The sequence below is a fragment of the Urocampus carinirostris genome, chromosome 7, assembly GCF_059441175.1.
Source record: "Urocampus carinirostris isolate Australia breed hairy pipefish chromosome 7, RoL_Ucar_1.0, whole genome shotgun sequence".
In the NCBI taxonomy this organism is placed as follows: Eukaryota; Metazoa; Chordata; class Actinopteri; order Syngnathiformes; family Syngnathidae; genus Urocampus; species Urocampus carinirostris.
Genome location: NC_142355.1, coordinates 16,790,019 through 16,802,601, shown reverse-complemented (window position 1 = coordinate 16,802,601; position 12,583 = coordinate 16,790,019). Strand labels below are relative to the sequence as shown.

Here is a 12,583-nt window from a genome sequence, read left to right as displayed (position 1 = left end):
CCCGCAAAAACACGAGTGACTACCGTATATGGTCAAAGTTGCACTAGTATGAATCCAACCTACAGCTGGAAATGACCCATTTAAGACTTGTAATTTGGAAATGAACTTCTCTGCCTTATATCTTTTAGTTTTTGTCACTTTTATCAGTAGCGTTCGATTTGGCTGGAGCCACGCAGCGTGGTAGTCTCGGACTGATAAATTCTCCCGCTATCAGTCGACCGCATTCCATTTCGGAACTGTGGCCTTATCAGAAGGCCTTTGATGCCGCCAACTGTCACCATTCTAAAGGTTCACTTTGTGTTTGATTGTACGTTTGACTCTCTATTATTGGACATGTTTGTCATAATTAACTCCGTCAATGTATAATTACCCACATAATTAATATGCGACTACCCCCTCGTTTGATAACAAGCCGACATAAAGAGTGGAGTGATACCTACTTCAGAGCCCGGGGTCACATCCTCGACTTTATCTTCTCGGGCAAGAGGAACTAGACTATAACCACAATGATTCAATCAGTGTCATCACTTCTGAGAGAAATGATTAGCTCTCTGCGCCGAGACCACTGGGCTCACTCTGTGAAATAAATTACATGAAAACTTGATAGCGATTCTTACTGGCTTTTCCTTCTCCTGCATTTGATCCAACCTCTGTGCATCACTTATCTTCCCCTTTGAAGCATCTCATAAAATAATCAAATCAAATGTTTCCTTTCTGTCCGCCAGGCTTTGAAACCGCCAGGTCTTTTGCACTGCATGGTGCCCGAGTCATTCTGGCCTGCCGTAACCTGTCCCGGGCCAACAAGGCCGTCAGCAGCATACAGGATGAATGGGTAAGTCCCTAATTTTCAATGTATTATTTAATATCATTCATTTCATGTTTCATATTATTTATCATGGCAAAACCATTTCTGCTAGTGCAAACATTTCTTTTTAAGAGTCAACTTTTATAACTATACACTCTCCTCATTAGATTTTTGAGAATCTATGATATTTTTATTATCAATTATTTGTTTTTTAAGGCAGCACGGCAGCGCAGTGGTTAGAGCGTGTGCGGCACACTTCTGAGGTCGTGAGATCGAACCTTCCTGTGCGGAGTTTGTATGTTCTCCCTGTGCTTGCGTGGGTTTCCTACAGGAACTCCGGTTTCCTCCCACATTCCAAAGACATGCATGTCAGGTTAATTGGACGGTCTAAATTGTCCCTAGGTGTGAATGAGCAAGTGAGTTGTCTGTCTCTGTGTGCCCTGCGACTGGCTGGCAACCAGTTCAGGGTGTCCCCTGCCCACTGCCTGAAGATAGCTGGGTGGGGCTCGAGCACCCCCGCAACCCTACTGAGGATAAGCGGTGCAGATAATAGATGGATGGATTTGTGTGATACTTATGGATTCAAATTATTTAAAAGACTTGTAATTTGAATTTTCTAACTATAACTATAATTCCCCTCTGTTAAATGAAATTAAATATTTTTCTCATGCTGAAATGAAACATGGGGTTGTCAAATAAGAACATTTCAATTTGTTTTCAAAAATCTTTGAAGGGACATTGTGTATCATTTAGGCCTCGTAGTAATTATAAGAATTAAAAAAACAATATTGTGTCACGGTTGCCATGGCGCCCACACTCATAAGTGTGAAAAATATACTGAAAAATCTAAAGAAATAGCTTTTAAATCCTATTAAAAATATTTCTCAATAGTGCCACTATTTAATGGAAATGTGACACTCCTGTAATTCCTGATTTATAAATGGCCAATTAAATGTAATTGATATATTATGTATCATCTAACATGGCTAGAATGGCAAATAGCCTTACCTTAAAGGCTGGTATTGTCACGGTTGCCCGGGGCACCCAATTGGCCCCGCCCGTTTGGTGCCAGCTACGGCTCGTTGACTGATTGGCTTCCCTCCTAATTAAGCTCAGTGCTTTCACTCACCCTTTGTCAGTCCGTCAACGAACATCTGCACCCGCAAGACGTGGGTTTTGACTCTGTCCGGTTTCCTGCTTGGGTTTCCTGTCCGGTATTGTTCCCGTCTATTTTCTCCTGTTTAATATCCATCTCCAGTTTCGTTCCCGTCTGGTTTGTCCTGTTTAATTTAGATCTCCAGTGTTTGATATCAATCCTGTCTGTTCCTGTCCGATATCTGTTCGTATAATTGGTATCGATCTAGTCGGCCTATGGCTTCCTGTCATTCTACGCCAGACTGCTGCCTTACGTCTTCCGCCCAATGATCGCCGAATAACTGGCGTTTGGGTTACATGCATGACTGCCCCATTTCCCGTAAAATAAAAGTTTGTGTGAGAAACGTCAAAACAAGTGTCTCAACTCATTTAATGTTTTTCTAATTGGGAATAGTTAGCCATTTTTTGGCCATTTTGACTCTATTTTGAATGCCTACAGAAAATTAAGTTTTTTAACTAAATAGGCATAAAACATATCAAAGGAAAGCTTCAACCCTCATCTTTCATTAGAAAAAAGGTTTGTTTCTAGCTTTTACCATTGTTTAGAAAACAAGTCAAGTCAATTTTATTTGTATAGCCCTTAAGCGTATCAGAGATCTGCACAGGCCACAGATTATTGCAAACCTCAAGACTATTATTACACCATGCCCTGATGTAAAACCTACATGAGGGCAAGGAAAAACTTAAAAACCTCAACATAATGGAAAATGAAGAACCCTTGAGAAACGACTGCACATGAGGTAATCCCCCTTCCTGGATGACCAGGGTGCAATGGATGTTGCAATAACAAAAACAACAGTTGAACATTGCTAAGTTTCGTGAAAATACTCCTTTCCAAGAAAACATCTGAGAAAAAAACAGCTTTTTGTGAACAGATATATTTCAAACTGAACTTTCATTTTGGTTCCTTTTTTTCTTTTGTGTTATCTATCCATCTATCTACCTTGGTCATATCCTTCAAGAGGGGTGACCGACAGCGAGACAAACACACACAAAAACAAAGAAAACAATAAAAGGGAAAAAAAAAACACACAAACATTTTTGTACCATGGCCAACCCAAATGCTCGAACACCCAAACAAGTTAAGCACCTCGGCACCCAAGTTGGTCATTCTTTCGTCCCTCCAGATGAAAACGGGACACAAGAAAGCGGTCATGTCACTCGGGTCAGGGTGACACAACACACTCTTTTTTTCAACAGCAGGGCGCGACAGCTTTCACTGGTTTACCCCTGCCGCATCATACAGGTGCCCTGCCCATCCCTTAGAACGCGTCCAAACATCCCACTATTTTTTTACAACACCTCTCCACTCATTCCTATCACCAACAAGAGCTATAGCTTCCACTAGATTTAGACCTCTTTCCTGCAGTGCACTCATAACACCATCCATCCACGTCAACGTGTTAATTCCAATATATATAGAATGCTCTCCATGAACACAAGGGCACACTTTGCCTGCAAAATAAAAAAAAATGCAACAACACCGAACTGCATATGGCATGCATGAAATTTTCTAGACATTTCTGGTGACATGATCACACGATTTCTGTAATCATGTCGATCGCGGACTTGCACAACATGTCATCACTCTCTGCTTCGGCGATTTTTTTTCAATGGGTGTTGAACTGATGGCAAGTGTCACGTGGGTCGGAGGAAGGGATTCAGGAAAAATCTATATTATCAAAAGTTAATAGGACTTCAATTTTGATTGGATTAATTTAGGATATCCATTCGTATACGCTATTTGGTTAAAGTTACCCAGCCCAAAGAACCAAACAGCATGACATTTGAAAATCGAAACAGTCACCTTCTTGAGTTATTTTACGCCCTGAAGTTTCACAGCTTGGCCGATACACAGCAAAAAAGGCAGTCCGGGTCTAACAAGCTTGCAGTGCAAGAATACGTGCGGTTACAGCAATTCTTCGTGTACTTTGTGGTACTTCGCTTTGTTGCCCTGCTGGTAAAAAGAGAGAGTGAATCCCGTCCGCCTTTCGCTTTTAAAGGACCAGTGACATGGGTTTACAAATCACATCCCGGATGCGTGATTTGGGGGAAAGCTCACACTTTCTCGGTGGGTTCCATGGGTTAACCAGTTTATAAATCAGGGGATAAACCTCACGTAAGATTAAAACAGAATAGCTGGAAGTATGAATATCCCAACCTGACACACATTATTAACACGTGATATCATTCTCATGATGTATTCATGTCACATTTCAAGTCAAGTCACATTTATTTATATAGCCCTTAATCACAAAAATGTCTCAAAGGACTGCACAGGATTACAATGACACAATTAACTGATCTTAAACCAACATGCGGGCTCAGCGTGAGGAAAAAGAGAAACCTTGAGAAGGGACCTCACAAGTGGTAATCCCCCTTTCAAGATGACAAGGGTGAATTACATCTAGCATTACAATACATAAACATAATAGATAGATAGATAGATAGATAGATACTTTGTTCATCCCCGAAGGGAAGGTAACATGTTGAAAATGTGTTCATAATCATGAATGTTTTAATTAAATCAGACTTTATTGTAATTCACTGCAGATTTTTGGTCTCTGTGGGGAGACCTGGGTACATCCAGGAACTGTCCATCAGGGGGCAAAGTCATCCCACCCATTCCAATGGCCTGAGTTATTTGAACTGCGGTGGAATGTGAATGTTCAGTTCTGTCTGTAATAATGGAAAAATAAAAGGGGAAAATGTGGTCATGATCAAACAAGACGTATGTAGTCCGATAGTCCAGTTGAAAAGAAAAAGGGGAAATCTCTTTCGGGTCCGCGACCAACATAAAAAAGAAAAAGAAGAATAGAGAAGTCGTTGTGTTGGGCTTATTGGCCCTACACTGGATACAGGAAGCAACACAAAAAAGGGTGGGCTTGCTGGATGTGTGGACAAATATCTGATCAAAGCCTCTTCTGTCCTGTAACGCTGCTTTTTCGTACTGGACTCATTCCCAGAGGCTTGATACTTACTAACTGCGCCAAAGCCTATATAATAGCATTTTAAGATAAAACAAAAAAACAACAACATATTTTTTACAATTTGGCACTAACGGACAATGCTTCTGAAAATGTAATATGGCACTGAATGGATTGTATTTTTTTTTTTTTTTATATTGTTAATTTGAGAAAACAACCCATCTAAAATAACAAGGAATGAAATGCAAGTAAATGATTAATTGACCAACTTTATTGACGCATTCAGTAAAAATGAAAAAAATAATATTTTTGCAGCTACTGTTTCCTCTATATATTTTTTTCGATATGATTACTTGGATCTCGACAAGTAATTCCTCAATTTCTGACACAAGTCGCAAGAGGATTAAACATATCTCATTTACGGAAGTATTTTTGCTGACATCTAAAACGATCAATTATTTAACTGTTGCTTGAATGACAGCAAGACATTTTAAATACCTCACGCTTCATTCGTGTGTGCGCTCCCCGGTATCGAAATAATTTTATTCAGGAGATTTGAACAAGCGTCCGGGGTAGCGGGGCAAGAGGGTGAGAGGGAGCATCTGATAATTACCCGAGATTATTGCTTTAATATCGCTGCGCTTGCGACTCGTCCGCAGATTTATGAGTGCAGGTAAATAAACAAGTGAAATGCGGCTGCTGGAGCAGAAAAAATAAGCCATTAGTGCTGGCTTGATTACAGAGAGCGGCAGCGGAAGAGGAGGGCGAGCCAGCTAAAGCGGTGGGAGGCAAGGATGGAAAAGGAAAGGAAGTGTGAAGTGGAAGAGTAGATTTCCAGTGTTTAATTTCAACTCAACCTCTAATTGAACGATGCCCCTGGGGCTGACTTCACTGTGCAAGAATGCTAGGGTGCAGTGTCTAGGAAAGGAGCAAATTCTTGGACCCAAGTACAATAGTGGCTTGTTTTATAAATGACATAACTTAGGGACCCAAGGCCGTAGTTTCCGTGTAAAGCAAGGGTGTCAAACTCATTTTAGCTCAGGGTCCAGATGGTAGAAAATATTATCTTGGAGGGCGAACTCCTAAATTTATGCAGGGATCAGAATTTTCCGCGGATCCGCGGATTTCCGCTGTTTTTGAACCCCAAAGGCATTCCGACTTTTTCACTTTTTCTCTTGCGTAGCAAACAAATTCAAAATCCGACTGTCTCACTCTTTCCTTTATTGCTCTGGCGCACCCTGGCGGCCGTTAGAAAAATTGGCCGCATTGTCGCACAAGCTGCAGGGACTGAACTGCATTTGAACTTATCTTGCCGCCCTGGTTTATTCCTGGACGCTGGCTATTTCAGCTGAAATTGAAAATCTCCATTCTGATCCCTGTTTATGGCATAAAATCTGCACCTTAGCTAGAAAGATTAGCGTCTTTTTGGAAGCTCAAAATTAAATCATTCAGGGAAGTTGGATGTAAAATTATAAAACCAATATCGAGGTTTTCTTTCTTCTATAGTTTTTCCTACACCAACATTTAATCATTTGTAGTGTTTATGAACCGTGCATTTGTAAAAAACAAAACAAAATAAAAACAATTGAATTCAGCCGCTTGTTTTGAGTTTCCTCCGGTCATCAGGGAGGGACTTGCTGTAAAGCTCTTGCTCCTCCGCATTGAGAGGAGCCGATTGAGATGGCTCAAGCATCAGATAAGGATGCCTCCTGAACGCCTCCCTCGGGAGGTTTTTCGGGCATGTACCACCGGCAGAAGGCGCTGGGATGACCTAGGCCACGCTGGAGAGACTATGTCTCTCGGCTGGGCTGGAAACGCTTCGGGATCCCGCCAGATGAGCTGGATGAAGAGAGGTCTGGGCTTCCCTGCTGAGGCCCCTGTGGAAGAAAATGGACGGATGAACAATGGATGGACAATTTAATTAATTTAAATCGATGAAACTCATGCAGACTGGAAAGTGAAAAAAGTTGCATCCACCCGTCCATCCATCCATCCATTATCTGCACCACTTATCCTCAGTAAGGTCGCAGGGGTGCTGGAGTCTACCCCAGCTATCTTTGGGCAGTGGGCAGGAGACACCCTGAACTGGTTGCCAGCCAGTCGCAGGGCACACAGGGACAGACAATTCGCCCGCTCATTCACACCTAGGGACAATTTGGACCAATTAACCCAACATTCATGTTTTTGGAATGTGGGAGGAAACCGGAGTGCCCGGAGGAAACGCACTCAAGCACGGGGAGAACATGCAAACTCCACACAGGAGGTCTCATCTCTTGACCTCATGCGCTTACCACTGCGCCGCCGTGCTGTCCAACAAAATAGCATACAAACACAAATTTAAATGATTGAATTAATGATTTATATGTCCTTCTGCTTTTTAGTTTCGTCTGAAAATGTTTACCTGAATATGGGGACTAAGCTGTCAGATTTCATATTGATTAAAAGTGACAGCCTCCTGCAAAGACACCCAGGTTCTTTTTGAAGAACTGTATTGCCTTACGACCTTTATTTTAGGTACAATGACATGTTTTTTGGTTGACTAATGGTAGTCAACAAATACATCAACAGTGGGTGCTTTGCGTGTGGCACTTGGTGTTGGCGACCTCCAGTGTGACATATTGAAAACTGCAAGTCATTGTTTGACATGATGCAGCTCAATTTTCTCATGTGCCTCTCTCAGCATTGTTTAGCAGAATACATAAAATGATGTGGCGGGCAGGCCATGAGTTACACATGTAGTGTAAAGTAGTATTATTCTGTTCTTTTCACACATAGCAGTCTGATTTCAACAGATGAAATGAGCTTTCAGACGTATAAAGTTGAGATTTCGGTGGCTCTTTCCTTTAAAACTGATTTTTAATTATTGAATACTTTGCAAAACTTAAAACTATTATAAGATCAATTTTTAACCCAGTTAGCATCAACATATTAGCCAACACTACCTACTGGCCTTTAAGATAGATTTTTTGAGGAAATTAAATAATTTGAAAAATGACGAAATAAACATTGTACAGCTATCAAATATATACAAAAACTTGATACTGACAACCAAATCTGTTTCAAAGGGACCGTGTGTAATATTTAGTTCCTTCTAGTGGTAACAAAACATTGAAATCATTTTTAAAGAATTATCACCAAAAAAACATGAATGAGCTATCTCACAAATGTGCATATTAAATGATACTTATAGGTCTAGAAATTTCCATTTACTTTGCCTAACATGAGCTTCATCTAGAGGGAGCTGACATAATTGTTCGCCAAATTGCTGTTGCGGTTACCCGAAAACCAAAAACATTATGAAAGGAAAATCTATAAGGAAAAATTGTGCTTTTTCGTCACTTTGAGTCTCCATACTTTGTATTTTTTTCTTGTGCTTTTTAGCAGGCGAACACAATGCATTGACATCTAGTGGTCAAATAATGCAAATTGTCTTTTTAAGGGCTTGAACATTAACTGTCAGCTGTCAGCTTTAGAAAATTAAGGATGGTCACTTGCTAGCAGTTCCTGAATACATTTCTCATAAGACCAACCTAATCCAATCAACTTTTAGCAACAGGAAAAATGGAAATGCAATACAAAACCATACATTTCTTATGAAAATCAAATAGTCAGCGATGACTAAATTGTTGATATTGATTTTGCATGATGAATATTTCATCCTGTCTAAAATTGACTTTCTTTAAGTGTGGTCCAGGAAAAACAATATTATGCCCTTTCAGTCTTCCTCTTGTCCTTGGGTCAAAATGACTTTGTTGCTGAAAACCAACAAAAAAACCTCCTAAATATTATTTGATTTTACTTTAAATGTTATGACTGTTCCTAGATTGGTCTTAACAGCATTAAAAATCCTAGATTGGTCCCAGCAGTAGAAATAATGAAATGTTTTATTCAAATTTCCATGTAAGCTGTATAAAAAGTACCAAATCGTCCTTAAAATGAGAACAACACAAGGTTTAACTAGTAAATGCTACATACCCCCATTTAGGTAAATCACATTTTCAGATTTGCTCTGATTTAATTGCATTATTCAAATTCTGAATAGTGGCATTAAAGACCTTGGATTTTGGAGATTCCAGCAGCATTTGCAGAGTCCTCCAAGTCCTCTTGCTGTATTCGCAAGGAACCCCCCCCCTATATACAGGTTGATGAATAAAAGTCCCAATATCCGAATCAGTCTTTGTCCCTGTGCTGACATTATTAATAGATTCCGCTGCAGAATAGAGAGGAGGATTAATCTTTAAGATGATGGATGGAGTTGGCTCGCCTTCCCATGCTCTTGCGCTAAGGTCGTCGTGATAAGAGGGTATATTTTGGGGTCCGCCGTACAAAAGGTCATCATATCTACTTCCAGGTGTCCCTCCCGAGTTCCGCTCCGGTTGCCAGGAGTGGAACTGTTGTCCCGATTGCAGGGGACCTCTCACCTCTAACCACAATGCTTAAGCCATTACTCTGAGCTGCCTCTTTCGTTTCCTCCACGCTCGCTGCGGCCTGAGCGGCCGTTCGCCGCCGTTGAGCAAGCAGCGTAGCGCCGTGTTCTGACAGTCGGAATAATAATGGGGGGAGGGGGTCACGGCGAGATAATGGGGAGGTCAGGACAGACAGTGGCAGTAAGGAAGAGCAGGGTCACAGGGCTTATCCTTCCACGCCCCTTAGCCTGCACTCTTGAGAACAGTCACACCGAAACAAAAAAAGTACACTTAACAGGATGTTCTGCTACATTTGATTTTTTTTCAAGTAGTCATATGATGTAGATGAGCTCATTTTGGGGGGGTTTGATGAAAAATTGAGACATGTTTCACTTTTTCTCAGCTCAAATTAAGCATTGTTGGTCACAGACATGTTGGAAATTCAGACGGTTCATTACTTTATTTGAGCAATGTTTGATAACTCAAAATATATTGCTGACCACATCTGCACAGCATTGGAAGCAACGGGATATCGAAACCCAGGTCGTGGTGGTGAAGGCACTGGATCCTAACCACTAGGGTCATAGATGGCACTAGGGTCATAGATGACCCAGGAAAAGGCTTGATTTGATATCATCATCACATTAAAAAAAATGTGCTTTTTTTGCATCGAGAACTTCCTTAAAAACCATTATGGAATATTGTAAATAATATTTAAATCATGCAAACGTTTGAATCTAAGTATTTTCCAAAGAAATAAATTGCCCAGCGGCACGACAGCTGAGCACAATTCTGAGGTTGGGGGTTCAAATACAATTACCAGCTTTCCTGTGCAGAGTTTGCTGGAACTCAAACATCAGATCCATTATCCATCCATTATCTACACCGCTAATCCTCAACAGGGTCGCGGAGGTGCTGGAGCCCATCCCAGCCATCTTCGGGACACCCTAAACTGGTTGCCAGCCATTTGCAGGGTATACAGAGAGACGACACACTCGCTCAGTTAACCTTACATGTATGTCTTTGGAATGTGGGAGGAAACATGGAGGAAACCCACGCAGTAAACTCCACACGGGGAGGCTGCGGTAGCTGGACTTGAACCCTGAACCTGCACTGTGGGGCTGCGTGCTAACCACCCAGCTGGCGTGCCGCCTAAATAATAAACCCAATAAACTCAATCTGCCAATTTCAAAAATTGCTTCCACCAATAATGGTTTAATTAAGGGACGATAATATAACCTAACTGACACTATAATTGTCAGGTAGCATCTCAGTGGGAAAAACAATGACAACTTTTTTCCTGTACACTTTACATACACACCCCCTTTTCCTTCCTCTGCTGCTCCTTCATGATGTCATTTCTCCAGTTTACCACAACCAAGTGACATTGATGCAGTTTTCCTGATTGTCTGCCAATGTCTGCTCATCTTTGACTCTTTCCCTTTTCTCCTAGGGTTGAAACAAAATCCCGAGGGGCGGGTCACTGCATGCTGGGCCTTTTAGTCCTGACTTGCATGCGAAATGCATACATTTCCTAATGTAATTTTTATCCCCCCAAAATAATCCCCCAGTCCTTCCTACTATGCCAATTGACAAGGCATTCTAATGAGGTTCTTTGTTAGAGTGTTAATTAGTAAGGCAGTCACTGATTGCTGTGCTTGTTTTTGTTGAGTGTGTGTGGGACATTAGATGGGTCGGGGCAGAGGGGTGGGGTGAGAGGTGCTGTATTATTAACATGGCTGTGGTGTGGCCGCTGTGGAGAGTTTTGTGCTGTCAGAGTCTGCTATGGAACCAATTAGGCAAAAGCTTGCCGTCTACTGGGGTTGCTTGCAGGGAGAAAGTCCGGTGCTTTCAATGTCAAGCAGCAATATTAACACGGGTCAGAGGGGCGGACTACAGTCATGCTGGCACATTCTTACAAAAAGGAAAATAGCAATGGACCGATTGTTTGACTTGTGGTTCTTGTAACCGATGCCAAGTAACCAGTGTTCAGTGCGTTACTGAAAAAACAACATTTCGTTCCAGTTACTTGTTGCTTTGTTCAAAAATCAATTGTGTTGCCCGCCACATTACTGACACCCAAGAGTAGCGCATTACTCTGACAGTAACTCTGTCGTTACACATTACCATATATACTGACATTGAAGTAGATCCCCTAAAACTGCTTAAAAATAGCCACATATTAAAATAAATCAAAGATAACGTGTACACCAACGTGTCGAGCGTTGAAACCTTCCTATTTATTGGCTTGTGCAATCTTGAGCGTTTGCAAACTAACACAACCAAGGTACTTCATATTAATTTTGTCTTTTGTGTTCAAACCACTTGAATATTTCCTTCTCCATTTCTGGGTAATGTCCAATACATTTTTTTTTCTCCAGACATGGTGTATTGCAAAAATAATTTTACTATAGATTCTGTGCTCACGTTTGCCCCACTTATTTTGTTGTTCCTATACGAGCCACGTGCCCAAAGCCCTGCCTACTATTCACTACTAGTGATGTGGATAAAAACAGATCCCCTGATCTCAGTATTTTCTCTTATAATTGTAATCACAGCTTAGATGTAAATTATACGCTAAGGAGAATATCAGTAGGGAGAAATTTTTGCACTTTCATACTCTGTGCCTGAGACAGCGCCACCACTGCTGTATTCAGTGGATTTTTTTTAGGTACATATAAACACGCTTATCCTTCTAGGTGTTGTGGTCCGATACATCGGAGGCAAACAAGGGAATTGCCAAAGAATAGAGGGCATAGAGGGCATAGGCATAACACACCATTTTGTAATATCAGATGGATTATTTTTTGTGGATAATAACGCATTTACAATACTCTTTTCTGAGAATGGTATTTGCGGTCCAGCACAGTAACACAGCCTTCTGCAACTATTGTAAAGTGAACAAAATGCAATACTGTTGTGGTGCTCACCTGAACACATGCTGTTTGACCATAGGATACCTACAAATACACATATTTTCCTTGAATTAGAAATCACTTCAGAATACAGTGAAAATATGTCTATTGTTGCATAATTTGGCTTAAGGTCACTGTGGATTAAGCCCTTCCCCAATGACTCACCTTTTTTTGTTGAAAGTTTCTTATTTGTAAAACTAAACGACATCACAGTCACTCTTAGAACCAGTCTTGGCTATTTTTTAGAAAGCAGGTAATTTGTGATAGGCCTAATTATCTTTATTGTGCAACAATCGGTAAAACTGAGATTGATTCAATCAGCTGGGTGTTCTCATTTGGCCCATTTTAAAACCTAATCTTAATCAAAATGCCGTG

At 41.0% G+C, this 12,583-nt stretch overlaps 1 protein-coding gene across 3 annotated transcripts in view; it reads left to right on the top strand.

The window, feature by feature from the left end:
- Nucleotides 1-12,583, top strand: part of wwox (WW domain containing oxidoreductase) — a 295,918-nt gene that overhangs the window by 30,326 nt on the left and 253,009 nt on the right. For all 3 annotated transcript variants that reach the window (XM_088339909.1, XM_088339911.1, XM_088339910.1), the window contains exon 5: nucleotides 726-832. In XM_088339909.1, coding sequence (XP_088196035.1) covers nucleotides 726-832 — 107 coding nt within the window. The remainder of the gene's footprint in view (nucleotides 1-725; nucleotides 833-12,583) is intronic.